Source organism: Ahaetulla prasina, chromosome 2 (assembly GCF_028640845.1).
Source record: "Ahaetulla prasina isolate Xishuangbanna chromosome 2, ASM2864084v1, whole genome shotgun sequence".
Classification (NCBI taxonomy): domain Eukaryota; kingdom Metazoa; phylum Chordata; class Lepidosauria; order Squamata; family Colubridae; genus Ahaetulla; species Ahaetulla prasina.
In genome coordinates, this window is record NC_080540.1 from 97,218,580 (window position 1) to 97,233,581 (window position 15,002).

The 15,002-nt window shown below is 42.9% G+C and overlaps 1 protein-coding gene across 1 annotated transcript in view; it reads left to right on the forward strand.

Moving 5' to 3' along the window:
- The first annotated feature begins 2,704 nt into the window (after nt 1-2,704).
- FSTL4 (follistatin like 4) overlaps nt 2,705-15,002 on the forward strand; it is a 491,346-nt gene continuing 479,048 nt past the window's right edge. Inside the window, exon 1 of the mRNA XM_058171598.1 lies at nt 2,705-2,765. Coding sequence (XP_058027581.1) covers nt 2,709-2,765 — 57 coding nt within the window. The 5' untranslated portion in view covers nt 2,705-2,708. The remainder of the gene's footprint in view (nt 2,766-15,002) is intronic.

The following is a 15,002-nucleotide window of genomic DNA, read 5'->3' on the forward strand; positions in this document are numbered from 1 at the left end:
TCTAAAAGGTTTATGGTAAAAGTGGAAGAGGGGAAGGAGAAAAGTCCAGTTATCTAGGAGAAGAATAGTGAAATATACTAATAACAATCTTCTCTTATGTATGGATTCATTTCCTGACCATTCTATAAATTAATATAAATGTTTGTGCATATAAATTGATCTGTTTGGCAATGTCGTTAATCCCATTTGCAGTTTTAGTCTATTACTGCTTCATAAATGATGCTAGTATGTTGTTATGTTCTTTAATATACAGGTAGTCCTTGCCTTACGACCACAATTGAGCTTAACATTTCTGTTGCTAAGCAAGACAGTAGTTAAGTGAGTTTTGCCTCATTTTATGGCCTTTCATGCTGTTAAGTGAATCACTAAGTTCGTAAAGTTAGTAACACGGTGGTTAAGTGAATCTGGCTTACCCATTGACTTTGCTTGTCAGAAGGTTGCAAAAAGCAATCAAATGACGCTGGGACACTGCAACTGTCATAAATAAGAGTCAGTTACTAAGTGTCTGAATTTTGATCAATGGAGATGCTGCAGCGGTTGTAAATGTGAAAAATGGTCATAAGTCACTTTTTCAGTGCTGTTGTAACTTCGAATGGTCACTAAAAGAACTGTTGTAAGTTGAGGACTACCTGTATAGTCATTCTAATAACAGTGGAGGCATGCACACATCTGTAACGCTGAAGAATTTTAAAACGTTAGATGCTTGTGTTTATTTGGGTTTGGGAGTGATTTTTTAAAAATTCCTCTTCTAGTATTATAGCCAGGTTAGCAGAATAACTCAGATCTCTCAGCTTGGCAAACAAAAAACATACCAGCTGAGTCCCTACGCTCAGTAAATGTAAGAAAATAAATGGAGACTTTTATGTTTTTGAGTGACTATAATGAAACAATAGTTCTTCCGACACAAATGATTAAGTCTTAAAAATGACCTTTGAGAAGTCAATCTGACGTGATACAGAATGAATCTTTGTTCATTAGTCTAGCAGTGCAGTGACCCCTAAAACATTCATCACTTCAACCAAGCCAAAATGTAGTTACTTCTTATAAAAATGCCTATCCCAATTCTGTAAATTTCTTCCTGGTACAATACACAGTCCTACCTGAAACCAAGGAACTGGAACCTGCCTACTGTTCTGAGGCTAAATTTCTGATTATTTTTTATGGGTTGGATTCTAGAGATCATTATTTCTTCATTTAGATGGCAATTTTCCAAGATGGTAATAAATTATGGTGAAAAATGTGTACATAACTATAAGGTGATTTTCAAAAACAGAGTGACGATTCTGGAGGGAAGGTGATGATGGAAAATGTCATTCTGAACTTACGTATTACTGACAGTGTGATTATTTCAACAGATGTTATTTGAAAGATTCAGCCTATTAATGAAGCATTTGTATTTCGGTCTTGTTGTAGAACATTCTCACAGTTCGAAATGCTGACAGTTGAGCACTTTACTTCATGCCTCAAAAAAAGAATTAGTATCCAAATTACCTCAAGCTTTATGCATTCTAAATATGCAAAATTTAATTATCTTTTAAGCCACCAAATTTATCTGCCTGCAACATGTGATTATGGTATATACCACTTGTTCTTCAGCGTTCATGTTTGCTCTCAGAATCATTAGAATTAATAGCCTACCCAATTACTATATAAACCTGTGCTGTTTGTGGTTATGTGTGCTATAAATGAAATGATTCTAAGAAAAATAGTGATAAAAGTAGATTTACACATGATCCATATATATCCCGTTTTATTTACTCTTGTAAGAGGCTAAAATATTTCAATTATGATTTAAAAATTATGCATATTTTCTACTCTGATAAAATGAAGTACCAAATTCATTTTGTTGTTTTTTCCCGAGGGGTAGTTCAAATAAATAATTTTCAAACTCTGGGTTCAGTTCTGTTGGTTAACTGTATCTGAAACAAATGAAAGTTCCTATGATTAAATGTAATGGGAAAATGTAGTCTGTTCATAAGGATATCTAGATATGCCATCTCTGCTGAAGAAGGGAAAAGAAACAAAGTTATAGAAGTCTAAAGATTACTACTGTACAATATGACTTTTGAACTGGACTTTGGTTTGCATCTACAATTCAATACCTCTCTGCTGAAATCTGTTTTATTAATCACACAACTGTGCTGAACTCACCGTCCCTAGTGTGTAAAGTATGGTTTATGACAAGGTTGATCAACCTTCAACCATAGTTGCAAGGAGTCCCTGAACCACTTCTCTCCCACCCCTGGAGTTCTCTATATTCATGTTTATAATAAGAATGATGCAAATTTCCATCTTCCTGCATGATTAAAAAAAGTTGACTGTATCCCCACCAAAAGTTTAACATTGTTTCATAAATAATTATACCCAAGAAAGCCAAGAAAGGGTGGTGATAGGGAAGCCTTCTCCACTTCTGTAGTGTGGCCCCACTCTGCAGTATTGCTAAGCCAGCTGGGGCCACAATGCTTGATTCTCTCCACCCCCATTGCAATCTGAAGTGCTCATCTCTAGTTTAATTGTTTGATATGATGTATAAGCATAATCTTCTATTATTCAATAAGCAATAGAATATTAACACAAACAAACCACCAGGCATTAATTCTTCATGAAAATGCTTTCTTATTTCCTTTAGAATTAGAGCAATGAAATCAAGGAGTATCTGGTTATTCCTCCTATTGCTTGAAGTTTTCATATCAGTGGCTTGTGGATGGATGGAATCAAACTGGAATGGACAATTTTATTCTGTTTCTGGGAGGTTAACGCAAGAGGTAAGATAAAATTTAAAATTTATATTGTGTGTGTATGTGCTGTTTTGTTCTTCCCAGTGTACATTTTCCCCTTCAAATTGAGATTTTTAAAAATTATAAGAATTTTAATAATGTCAAAAATTATTAGCAATAATTGAGAACCTGAGCTTCCATATTTTTCGAAACCAAGCTTCCCTATTTTTAAACACAAAAGATCAAATTTATATTCTTTCTTTTATTCGTCATTCCTCTAGAGATTGATGAGCTGTAGCACATAGTCAGTATGGCCAATGGTGAGGGATGCAGAAAGCTGCAGTCCATGAGTGCTGTAAGAAATTAAGTGGAGCTTATACATGATTCAGTCTTGGCCTTTATTTTACCAACCACTAATACATAAGGAAATGTTGTCGTCCCTAAAATTGCATAGTATGTTTTTTGATTTAAAAAAAAAATACATTACATTTCCCATGTCTTAACTCAGAAAAATCATAATATACCATATTTTAATCTTTGGTCCAGGACTGATTTTCTTACCTTTAAAAAAATAAACCCAAATCCATAGATTCCCCAACTATAAATTAGTATTAGTAGTACCGGTAATGATAAACTGAGTTGGAAAATAATAAAATTCAGTTCAATATGCAGTTTGGTGCAGTTCTCTCTTTTGTCCATTTAAGTATGCACAGTATATATGTATGTCCAGTTCACATGTGATCCTTTAAAATTATAATGTCTTGGTTATTAATTTTTGCTAGGAAGTATCTTGTTGGGATAATGAATTCATTTATTGTACATAGATGTAATACAGCCACTGAATTAAATTCTCAGAATAAAAGGCCATCAGCTATTTTCCCCCTTTGTCACATGCATACATTTTTATGTGTGCACACACACTCTTATATACTAATGAATTGTTTAAGTATTAGTGAAGGCTTTTCCAAGCTGGAGATAAGTGAGATAAAGAAGTTTAAACATGTTAAACTTAATTTTTAAAATCCAAATTATAGAAGGAAAATGTCATATTTTTCTTCTCCCCTCTTCAATGTACCTTCAATAGGACTTGAGACTAATCATCCCAACTCTGAAACACACGCTCTATTCCCTTATGTTCTTACCAATTATTTATGTGTATTTTTAAAATGTTTAACAGATAACATATTGCAAAATCAGTCCTTTCAACACTAATAGACACACAGAGAGAAAGTTCTCCACCCTCTCTTTTGTGCTTACGTAGTAACATGCTGTGATCTAAAGGGTTACAGGAACTACATCGGGCTGATGGCTTAATTAGTCCAAGATGACTTTGCGTTATCTCTCTCATTTAACAGAATAGATTAATAGAAATCTTAATGTATTACTTATGAATCTACTCCTAATAACAGTAATAATACTACAGCAGCTACAGCAGCTATATACATTAGCATAATATTTTAAATTCTGTGCCTTGTGAAGGTAAAGGTCTCCCCATTAACAACCTGACATTTGGAAAAGAACAATGTGACTTGAATGAAATCAGGTGCTGAAATGCCTTAGTAAATGATTTAGCTGTAGTTTTTCATATGAAAATTGCACAGAAATATTTATCCACTTGATCATCTTCTGCAACCCTAAAGTTAATATGCAAATTACTTGTTTTGGGTTGATAAAGAGATATACTAAGCATGTATGGATGCACTAGTCCAAATACTTAACTGCTTAACAAGTGTGAAGTATATGAAAAATTTCAGCTCTTAACTGAATGACCAGTTTTATATTGGTATAGAGCAGAGGTCTCCAACCTTGGTCCCTTTAAGACTTGTGGACTTCAACTCCCAGAGTCCCTCAGCCAGCTTTGCTGACTGAACTCTGGGAGTTGAAGTCCACAAGTCTTAAAGGGACCAAGGTTGGAGACCCCTGGTATAGAGAGCCTCCCCAAAACCAGCCCAATTCTTCTCAATCATAGGTAGCTAGTAAATGCCATCTAAATCATATTTTTCCAATTTTAGTAGTAGTAGAGAAAATTAAGTTAGAGATTTCTCTTTAACATACTATATATGCTTTTTATTTACATCACAAGTTACCTTTATTTTTAACCAAGGCTTTTCTGGAGTATATTATAGAAATAAATAAGTCCTTAACTACCAGGTTTACAACTCAAAAGAGTGGAAAAGAAGGTGAGAATAGAGGCTTGAAAAAGGAAAATAAGACTCCTTTGTTTAATAAAATGAGCAGTACAACTCCTCAGGGAGAGACCCGTTCTTTCAGCAATTCTTAAAATAATCCTGCTTCCCTTCTTGTCTGCTTTAATCGCATTAGGGTTAATAGATGCCAGTATTCTAGAAAGCTGAAACAATTCAGGCTGCTATTGATCTGATTTTAGCCTTGTGCTTGATATTTACTTTCGCACAGTAAGAACTGTAGAATGGAGCCCACATTAGTAAGGAAAACCTAATGTGCAGACTAGTGAAGAGGAGAGCAGTCTTCAAGGTTGGTTTGATTATGAGTGAGGGGTAAATTGCTGAGTTCATGCATAATGAGAAATGTTTAACTGTCAGAAATGACCTGGTTTTTATGTATCGAGAAGGCAAAATTGGTAGGTTCATACATCTCCCTAATGGCCAACGATGAAGAGACACGAACCGGCACTGCACACAATGATGTGAATGATCAGATAGTCTTTTGGAGTCACATGGCTGGATCTTGTTATGAACAAAGACAGTTTGAAGGTCTTCACAATTCCAGACAAAATGAGAGAAGCGAGGCTGTGGCAATATGGACATGTGGCCAGAACTGATGTGGAATCCATCACGAGGCGCCAAGGCAGGCGCTTGCATTCAGCCCAGATGGCCAGCAGCCCCAAGGATGACTGAAAAAGCAATGAATGGATTGCCTGCACGACAGCATATGCCCTGCCAATATTGCAGGCCAGACAAAGTGGCAAGTGAAATGCAAAACTGTGAACACAGTGATATGACGGGAATAACACAAAAAACAATAACAAGAAGAAGATACATCTCACTAATTAAAAAAAACTAGACAACCAAGTTGTGTATGAATTAGGGTGCTTAAATTGATTCTTACCTGCTGGTTCTCCATTAAATCTACCTAAATTTATTTCTGCGGGATGCAAAGTGTTAGCATGGTCAAAAAACATGTCTGGAATGGCAATAGATTAATTTGGCAGGAAAAAAAATGTAGAAGGAGAAAGCATAATATATTTCCTGTTTTTAATTGCTCAAAACTGGCTTTTACTTTCTAGTGAAAGCAGTCATTAGGCTTTTGTTCCCTTTTGATTGCTAGATAAGATCTATGGGCTGAAAAATAAATCTCAAAGTCTTTATGTGTTAAAATTCAGATTTGTGTTGTTTTTCCCCCCGAAATGGGAGTAGGGTTTAGTTCCTGGTTTCTCTGTGGAACTGGAATTGGATTATACCTGTTTACAACTTATTTAGGCTAATCTTGAAGAGGATTTAAGTACTTTGTGCTGCATCACCATATGCAGATCAAACAAATGTAATTATTGGAGATAAACAAAGAACAAGTTGATTATCTTGTTAATTGCTATATAAAATCCTGATCCTTTTATTCACCCTGTTTTCTTTCTGCCCAAAGAAAATACCTTCTGTTCTGGTAAAAAACAAAACAAGTGAAGAATCTCTCTGTCCACACTTTTTTATGCTTTTTAAAGCATAAGTAAGAGAACACATTGGTTATGTGTTTTTTTGGAGACTAGGATTATATATCTGTTTCACAAACGATTTGGAAGAAAACTTTGGAATCAATAGGATAGGAAGACAGAAGTGCTGCGCTTCCCCTCAGGAGTTCCAAAGTACGATTTCCAAATACATTCTGAAGCCTGCACAATCATAGAAACGGTCTCTAGAACCTAATAAAATGTATAGATACTACAATGGATTTTACTTTTTAATGATTTTTGATTTTGGGAGATAGGATTAATCTCCTATCTTATATTTAAGTTAGGGAAAAAAGAAAGTAATAACTATGCTTACTGATTAAAGAAGTGATTTATTAAGAGCCCCAGTGGCACAGTGGTTAAAGTGCAGTATTGCAGGCAAGCTCTGCCCACAACCTACCCCGCCCGGGTAGAAGAGAGTGCGGTGAGTCGGAGGATGGGCGAATTGAGGCGGGGCGTCTCCGAGTTCCCTCAGGAGGAGTCCCGGAGCGCTCTTCCTCCAGCGGCGGTGTGGCCGATGATGGCGGTGGCGGTGGCGGCAGTGGCCCGGCCTTTTCCAGCGGCCCGGCCTTTTCCAGCAGCGGCAGCGGTCCGGCCTTCTCCAGGCCGGGCGGCAGCGGCCTGGCTGGGCGGCAGAGGCAGTGGCCCGGCTTTTCCAGCGGCGGCGGTGGCGGTGGCGGTGGCGGCCGGTTTTTGCCGGCGGTTCTCCGGCGGCGGTGGTCGGCGGCCTGGCTTGGCCCTGCTTCGAGGCCTAGAGCCTTTCTCCCCTTTGTCCCCTCCGTCTGCGGTGCTGGTGGTGTGGGCAGCCTGGCCTTTTTCAGCAGTGGCGGCGGCGGCGGCGGCGGTGGCGGCGGTGGCGGCCGGTTTTGCCGGCGGTTCTCCGGCAGCGGTGGTCGGCGGCCTGGCTTGGCCCTGCTTCGGGAGGGGCCTAGAGCCTTTCTCCCCTTTGTCCCCCCCGTCTGCGGTGCCGGTGGTGTGAGCAGCCTGGCCTTTTCCAGCAGTGGCGGCGGCGGCTGAGTTCTTCGGTGGCGGCGGCGGCCTGGCCTGGAGGCTCTTTCCCCCCGGCAGCGGTAGTGGCGGTGGCGGTGGCGGCGGTGGCGGCGGCCTGGTTGGACCGGCTTGGCCATGGCCTAGCCTGTTGGTGGTTGACTGGGTCCGGCGAACTGTGGCATGACCCAGCAAACCCGGCGGGTGAGTGGCCTATTCCAGCTGGCGGCCTGGCTTAGCGGCCACGAAGAGGCCCGATGGTCACCTTCTTTGCCATCTTGAAGGTTGTCCACGGGTCTAGGGACGCCTCCCTACCATCTAGAGGACGCCTATGGACCGCCTATGGGGCTTTTGAGTCCTTTGCCCCCGGACTTTTGGAGAGATGTCTCATCGGTGGAGCAGCTTGGCCCATTAGGCGCGTGTTTCGGCCTCTTTGTCAACCTGAAGGACGATCACGGGCCATGTAGGCACCTTTTTACCATCTTGGAGGATGCCCATGGGCTGGCTGCAAGGGGATCTTCTGAAGACCTTTGGTCCCCAGCTGGGGGAATTGAGGATGGTCCTGGACAATCCTAGCTTGACTATTGTAGGACTATATCCTTCTCCCCCCCCCCGCGCCCATAGACCACCCCTCGGGATTGGAGATGAGGGGTTGGAGCTCTGACTGAATCATGGCGGTTTGTTTATCTACCGCCCAAGACCTATATCCCGTCTGTCTTCCACTCGGAATTACTGGTGCGTCAATTTCCATCTTGACAGGTCCAGGATGGGTCTGTTTGCCGGACTTTTATCATGCGGACATTTACAGCGGCTGACCTTCTTGCCTCGTAGATTCCCCTCTCTCGCGGGTCTGGCCCCCCACATTATCGAGGGCCCATCTTGAGGACGGGTTTTGGAACCCCGAGAGATGGCATGCCAAAAATAGGAGACTCAGGGGATTTTTAATTAATTATTTTAATCGGGTTTTTAAGGGGAATTTTAATGGGAATTTTAAGGGGAGGGCGGGAACTGACGGGTTTGGGTTGGAGGAGGTAGTGTCGGGTGGGGGGGGGTGGGAGGGTTAGGGCGGGTGTTGGGGCTAGCCCGTCGGGAGGGAAACCAGTCCCTGCGCGTGCTCGTGGCGATTATTTAGTGGGTTCGGAGGTTATGGGGGGGAATGTGTTCCTTTTTGTGAGGGTGGTTCCATTTGCACGGTAAGTGGAGGGGCAGATATGGCGGAAGGGGGATCGACGGTCTAGGGGTCACGCTGCTCGATGTCTGCAAGCGATCGCGCCCCGATCCTCTGACTTTTCCTGCCTCGGATGGTCAAGACCTCAGAGCCTGGGCCTTCGCCTTATGTTATGCAACGCACGGTCCGTGGCCAATAAGGCCCCCCTAATACACGAATTTATCCAGGGTGGCGCCGCGGATCTTATAGGCGTTACGGAGACCTGGTTGGGCACTGGAGGGGGCGTGCCCCTGGTCGAAATGTGCCCACCGGTTTCCGTGCATTCCATCAGCCGAGGCCCAGGGTAGGGGTGGGGGTGGCGGTTGCTATTAAAGAGAGTCTAGAGCCGAGGGAGACCACTGTACCTCAGATCGCCGGGTGTGAATCCTCTTGTGAGATGGGGTCATAGGTGTCAGATGGGCTTGCTGGTCACGTACCTGGCTCCTTGCTGCGTGACAGCTGCCCTGCCCGAGCTCCTGGAGGTGCTTGCCGGGTGGTAGTGGAGACCCCAGACTTTTAGTCATGGGGGACTTTAACTTGCCATCGGCCGGCTCGTCATCGACAGTGGCTCGGGAGTTCATGGCTTCCATGACGGCCTTGGACCTGACTCAAGTAGTGGATGGCCCCACTCACATCGGGGGTGGCACTCTGGATCTTATTTTTATCTCTGGTCAGTGGTTGAAGGATCTGGATTTGAGAGATGTAGTCATAGAACCTTTGTCATGGTCAGATCACTCTCCTTTGCCTGGACTTTCTGACCGCCACTCAACACCGCAGGGAGACGGAGCCACAACGTTGGTTCCGTCCCAGGCGCCTGATGGACCCGGAGAGGTTCCGGACGGAGCTTGGGCCACTTCCTGAGGGTCTGGCTCACGGCACGGCAGAGGAACTAGCCGCAGCCTGGCAACGGGCTGCGGCTGGGGCTTTAGACCGTGTCGTGCCTCTGCGGCCTCTGACCCGGCGCAGATCCCAACCGGCTCCTTGGTTCTCCGAGGAGCTGAGGGGGATGAAACGCCGGAGAAGACGCCTAGAGAGCTCCTGGAGGTCTAGCCGCTTAGAGGCTGATCGACACTAGTTAGGTCCTATACTAGGACCTACCTGGTGGCACTGAGGAAGCGGCGTTGCTACGCCTCCTCCCTCATTGCGCCGGCAGATAACCGCCCAGCCGCCCTGTTTGGGTGACCCGCCCTCCTCCACCAGGGGGAGCGGGATGACCCGTTGCAGGGACGTGCTGAGGAGTTTAACGGTTATCTATACGATAAAATCGTTCAGCTTCGAGACGGTCTAGACCAAAATTGCGGCGATTCAGATGAGGCGTCTGAGGGTGGTCTTGGTGACATTTTCTGGGATGAGTTTGACCCTGTGGCTCCCGAGGACATGGACAGGTTGTTGGGTAGGCTGAATGCCACCACGTGTTTACTGGACCCGTGCCCCTCCTGGCTGGTGCTGGCCACTCAGGAGGTGACACGAGGCTGGCTCCAGGCGATTACGAGTGCCTCCTTGTTGGAGGGAGTCTTCCGCCGCCTTGAAAGAGGCGGTGGTGAGGCCCTCCTCAAGAAGCCCTCCTGACCCGCTGTCTTAGGTAATTATCGTCCGGTCTCCAACCCGCCGCGGCGAAGGTTGTAGAGAGTATGGTGGCATATCAGTTTCCCCTGCACCTGGATGAAACTGTCTATCTAGACCTGCTCCAGTCCGGTTTCCGGCCCGGCTACAGCACGGAGACGGCTTTGGTCACAGGATGATCTCTGGAGGGCCAGGGATAGGGGTTGTTCCTCTGTCCTGGTCCTATTAGACCTCTCAGCGGCTTTCGATACCATCGACCATGGTATCCTGCTGCGCCGGTTGGAGGGATTGGGAGGCACCGTTTATCGGTGGTTCTCCTCCTATCTCTCCGACCGGTCGCAGACGGTGTTGACAGGGGGCAGAGGTCGGCCCCGAGGCGCCTCACTTGTGGGTGCCGCAGGGTCGATTCTCTCGCCTTCTGTTCAACATCTATATGAAGCCGCTGGGTGAGATCATCAGTGGCTTCGTGTGAGGTACCAGCTGTACGCTGATGACACCCAGCTGTACTTCTCACACGGGCCACCCCAATGAAGCTATCAAGTGCTGTCCCGGTGTTTGGAAGCCGACGGGTCTGGATGGGGAGAAACAGGCTCAAGCTCAATCCTTCCAAGACAGAGTGGCTGTGGATGCCGGCATCCCGGTACAGTCAGCTGAGTCCTCGGCTGACTGTTGGGGCGAGTCACTGGCCCCGGCGGAGAGGGTGCGCAATCTGGGCGTTCTCCTGGATGAACGGCTGTCTTTTGAAGATCATTTGACGGCCGTCTCCAGGAGAGCTTTCCACCAGGTTCGCCTGGTGCGCCAGTTGCGCCTTTCTAGACCGGGATGCCTTATGCACGGTCACCACGCCTCGTGACGCCTCGCCTGGATTATTGCAATGCTCTCTACATGGGGCTCCCTTGAGGGGCATCCGGAGGCTCCAGTTAGTCCAGAATGCAGCTGCGCGGGTGATAGAGGAGCCCTCGTGGCTCCCGTGTTACACCTATCCTGCGCAGACTGCACTGGCTACCTGTGGCCTTCCGGTGCGCTTCAAGGTGCTGGTGACAATCTTTAAAGCGCCCATGGCATAGGGCCGGGCTATTTACGGGACCGCCTACTGCTACCAAATACCTCTCACCGACCAGGCGCCTCACAGAGAGGGACTCTCAGGGTGCCGTCAGCTAGGCAGTGCTGCCTGGCGACACCCAGGGAAGGGCCTTCTGTGGGGCTCCCACCCTCTGGAACGAACTCCCTCCAGGACTTCGTCAACTTCCGGACCTCCGAACCTTTCGTCGCGAGCTTAAAACACACTTATTTATCTGCGCGGGACTGGATTAGATTTTAAAGTTATGGGTTTTAAGGGGTTTTTATTATTTATACTATTTTAAATTTGGGCAATAGAATAAGTTTTTTAATTGTTGTTTTTTAATCTGTATTTATATGTATTTTAACTGCCTGTGAACCGCCCTGAGTCCTTAGGGAGATAGGGCGGTATATAAATTTGAAAAATAAAAATAAAATAAATAAACCTAGAGTTTGACTCTGAGCATGACTCAAGATTGACTCAGCCTTCCATCTTTCCAAGGTTGGTAAAATGAGGATCCAGATTGTTGGGGGCAACATGCAATAGTGCTTCTACATTGTAAACTGCCCAGAGAATGCTGTAAAGTGCTATAGGATAGTATATACTTTATGACTAAATGTTATGCTTATTCAGTGTGGATATTCTGGAGCACTGGCTATATATCTCTTTCTTCCCCACCATCATTAATGTTAAAAAATAGTTCATTGTAAAATCTCTGCAATTATTTTTTTTAAAGTTATGCCTTCTTATCAAATGGTTGTGGGATTAGATTAGGCAGAGTTTAGAAGCAATGTCCCAAGACTAGTTTAGTCTGTTATAGTAACAGTCCACAGGTATAAGCTACATCTATTGCCCAGAAATGAATGGTTAGAGAGGCGAAGTATTAACTTTGGATCTGAGATGGATAGGTGATATAAATAAAGATATATAGGCTTGAATCTTAAAGTTTGCTGCTTTCCTTCATACCAACATATTTTCCATTATCTTTGCCTATGACTGTCTGCTTGGGAGTCCTATAATTTCAATACTGGTCTGAGCAAAGCATGTCAGTTGACCCTTTGTAATGCCTTATATTTTTTTTAGCCAACAAACAGAAGTGGGGATTTAATTATCACTGATCATCTCAAATTTGCATAAAGTTTCTGTGTACCTCACTCTCTAAAATCCTAGGAATTCAATTTGAAGCTATCACCATTTTCTTTGAGACTGATCTGCTTCACCGGTCAGAATAAGTGTATTGTCCTTGCATAGGATATAGTCTTTGTTGTCACTGAAATTGTCATATTCTTCATGATCTTTTCTACATTTTTCCTCACCTTCCTCTGTTAATCTTTTTACTTTCCCAGCAAACAGTTAATCTTTATTTACTCTTGAGCCCAGGAAAGAAAAAGCTATCACCTGCACTTATTTGTATTCAGTGGTAATATCGCAAAGCATATATCATCATTTTCCATTTTTTACTTACATAATTTCTCTCTCTTTTTTATTTTCAGTTAATGAAGTGTGTAATCTGTGTGTCTCAAATTCTCAATATTTCTAAAAAAATATTAAAATGTCCAGCTGTTATTTTTTATGATTTAGAAATTGCATTCTGTGATGCTATTTTTTTTTTGCAGTTGCTTCACATTGTTGCCTTATATTCCAACTACCAATCCAGAATCATTTTCACAAGTGCTGTTGCCAAGCCTAGATCCCTATTCTATAGTATGTACATGCATTTTACTTTTTCCATAGATGATTAAATGTGGACTTTTCTCTAGAAATGCCACTCTATTTCTTATACCTTGTTGTTCCAGTTATGAAGATCATTTTGAATTTTTCTGATTTCTGGGGATTGCATCATTTGATAAACATTCATTCTAGTTTTTTACCTTGTTTAGGAATTCTTACTCTCTTGAACAAACTCTTTTCCCCATCACCATCTCTTGCATATATCATTATTTCAAATTTATTAAAAAGTCCTTCCTTCCTTCCTTTGAAGTCCTAACCATGCATTTGATTCACTTGGATCTAATTTCCCTCAAAGCTAAGGATTATGCCGTCATTTTCACCATGTTTCTATTACTTCGAATTACTCATCTCTATCTACCTGATAAAATTGATTAGCATCAAATCAAGGATAATGTCTTCTATCCTATTCTCCTCTTTCTCTAGGACAAAGTTATCAGAAAATCAGCTCAGGAATTTCCTGAAAAGACCCTGCTTCTCAGAGTCTGTCCCCCATTTGATGTTGTAGTAATGAAAGTGTTCTGTTATTATGACTTCACAACTCCCTGAAACAAAATGCGGATTGCTTTTTATTGGAAGAGCAATAGATGACATCAACATCAGTATTATGTTTATTATTGTTTTCCTCTTCATTTTCAGATTTTTGTTTGCAGTACTGAATAGTTCTAGTATACAACTCAACTCCTTCTCCCTTCCTAATGCTTTTATTTCTATATTTGCTATATATCAATCATGAGAATAATTCCATCATATTTCTGTTCTAGCTATTAAATCTTATTACCATTCATTGCCGAGGGTTCAAGCTCATATTTGTTTTCCAGCCTCTGAGCTTTAGTACTTAATAGTTGATAGAGATGGATGTGAACGTTATAGTCAGCCTTATTTCTGATTTTTCTTATGTAATTTAGGAGTCCCCATTTCATCACCATGCCTATTTTCTGCACGATACAAATCTTTACTTGAATCCTTCATTTTTTATTTGCACCTCTAACAAGATTCAGTTTACACACACGCTCTAACTTCACCGTGATTTGTCCTAACACTTTTTTTGTTTTTATGAGTGAAATTCATCAAGTACCAGCATAATCTAGACACCCCAGACCATTAAGCCAGAAATTAAAGCTCTCCTGTTAACATAATTCCCGCTGATTCCCTTTTTGTGTCACTGACGTGGAGTACGAAAGAGAATACCACTTGAATACTTACAGTCTTGAGTTTCCTTCCAGAATTTTCAAAGACTCTAGTAGTAAGGTTGCAATTGTCCTCTGCAGTATCATTTATCTTCGCATGTATCAACAGGAAGGAACAATTTTCATTGGACTTGACAGGTCTTTTGTATACAATCCTCTTCCTAGCAGAGAGCATGCATTTATTTCACTTGCTTATAATAATAACACTTTATGAAGTAAAAGTGAATGTGTTTTAGAAAAACATGAATGTAAAATATATCTACAAAAAAAAATAAGGGAGCAATATAATACATACATATATATTTATAGGGAAAAATGCAAAATGTGTAATAGAAGTATGTACCAATACATCCTCAGTTAGCTTTTGGTTGTTGTTGTTTTTCTTAGTTGTGAAGGCATGTCTGACCCATCGTGACCCCATGGACAATGTTCCTCCAGGCCTTCCTGTCCTCTACCATCCCCTGGAGTCCTTTTAAGCTCATGATGATAGCTTCAGTGACTCCATGATGATAGCTTCAGTGACTCATTCCCTGTTGTCCCCTTCTTCTTTTGCCCTCAATCATTCCCAGCATTAGGCACTTCTCCAGTGAGTCCTTCTTTCTCTTTTTTTTATTAAAAAGTTGTACAGAAAATTTCCACAAATGCCTCTCCTCTCCCCCCCCCATCCCCTCCCCTCCCCACCCCTCCTCTACCCAATCCCCGCACCCCCCACCCTGGACTTCCCAGAACAAAATACAGGGTATAACATCTAACAATCTAACAATCTAACAATCATAAGCTAGAATACGCTAACTATCCATAAACTCCCATCCCTCCCCTAGAGCCCTTTTACATAAAGAAAAATATACAA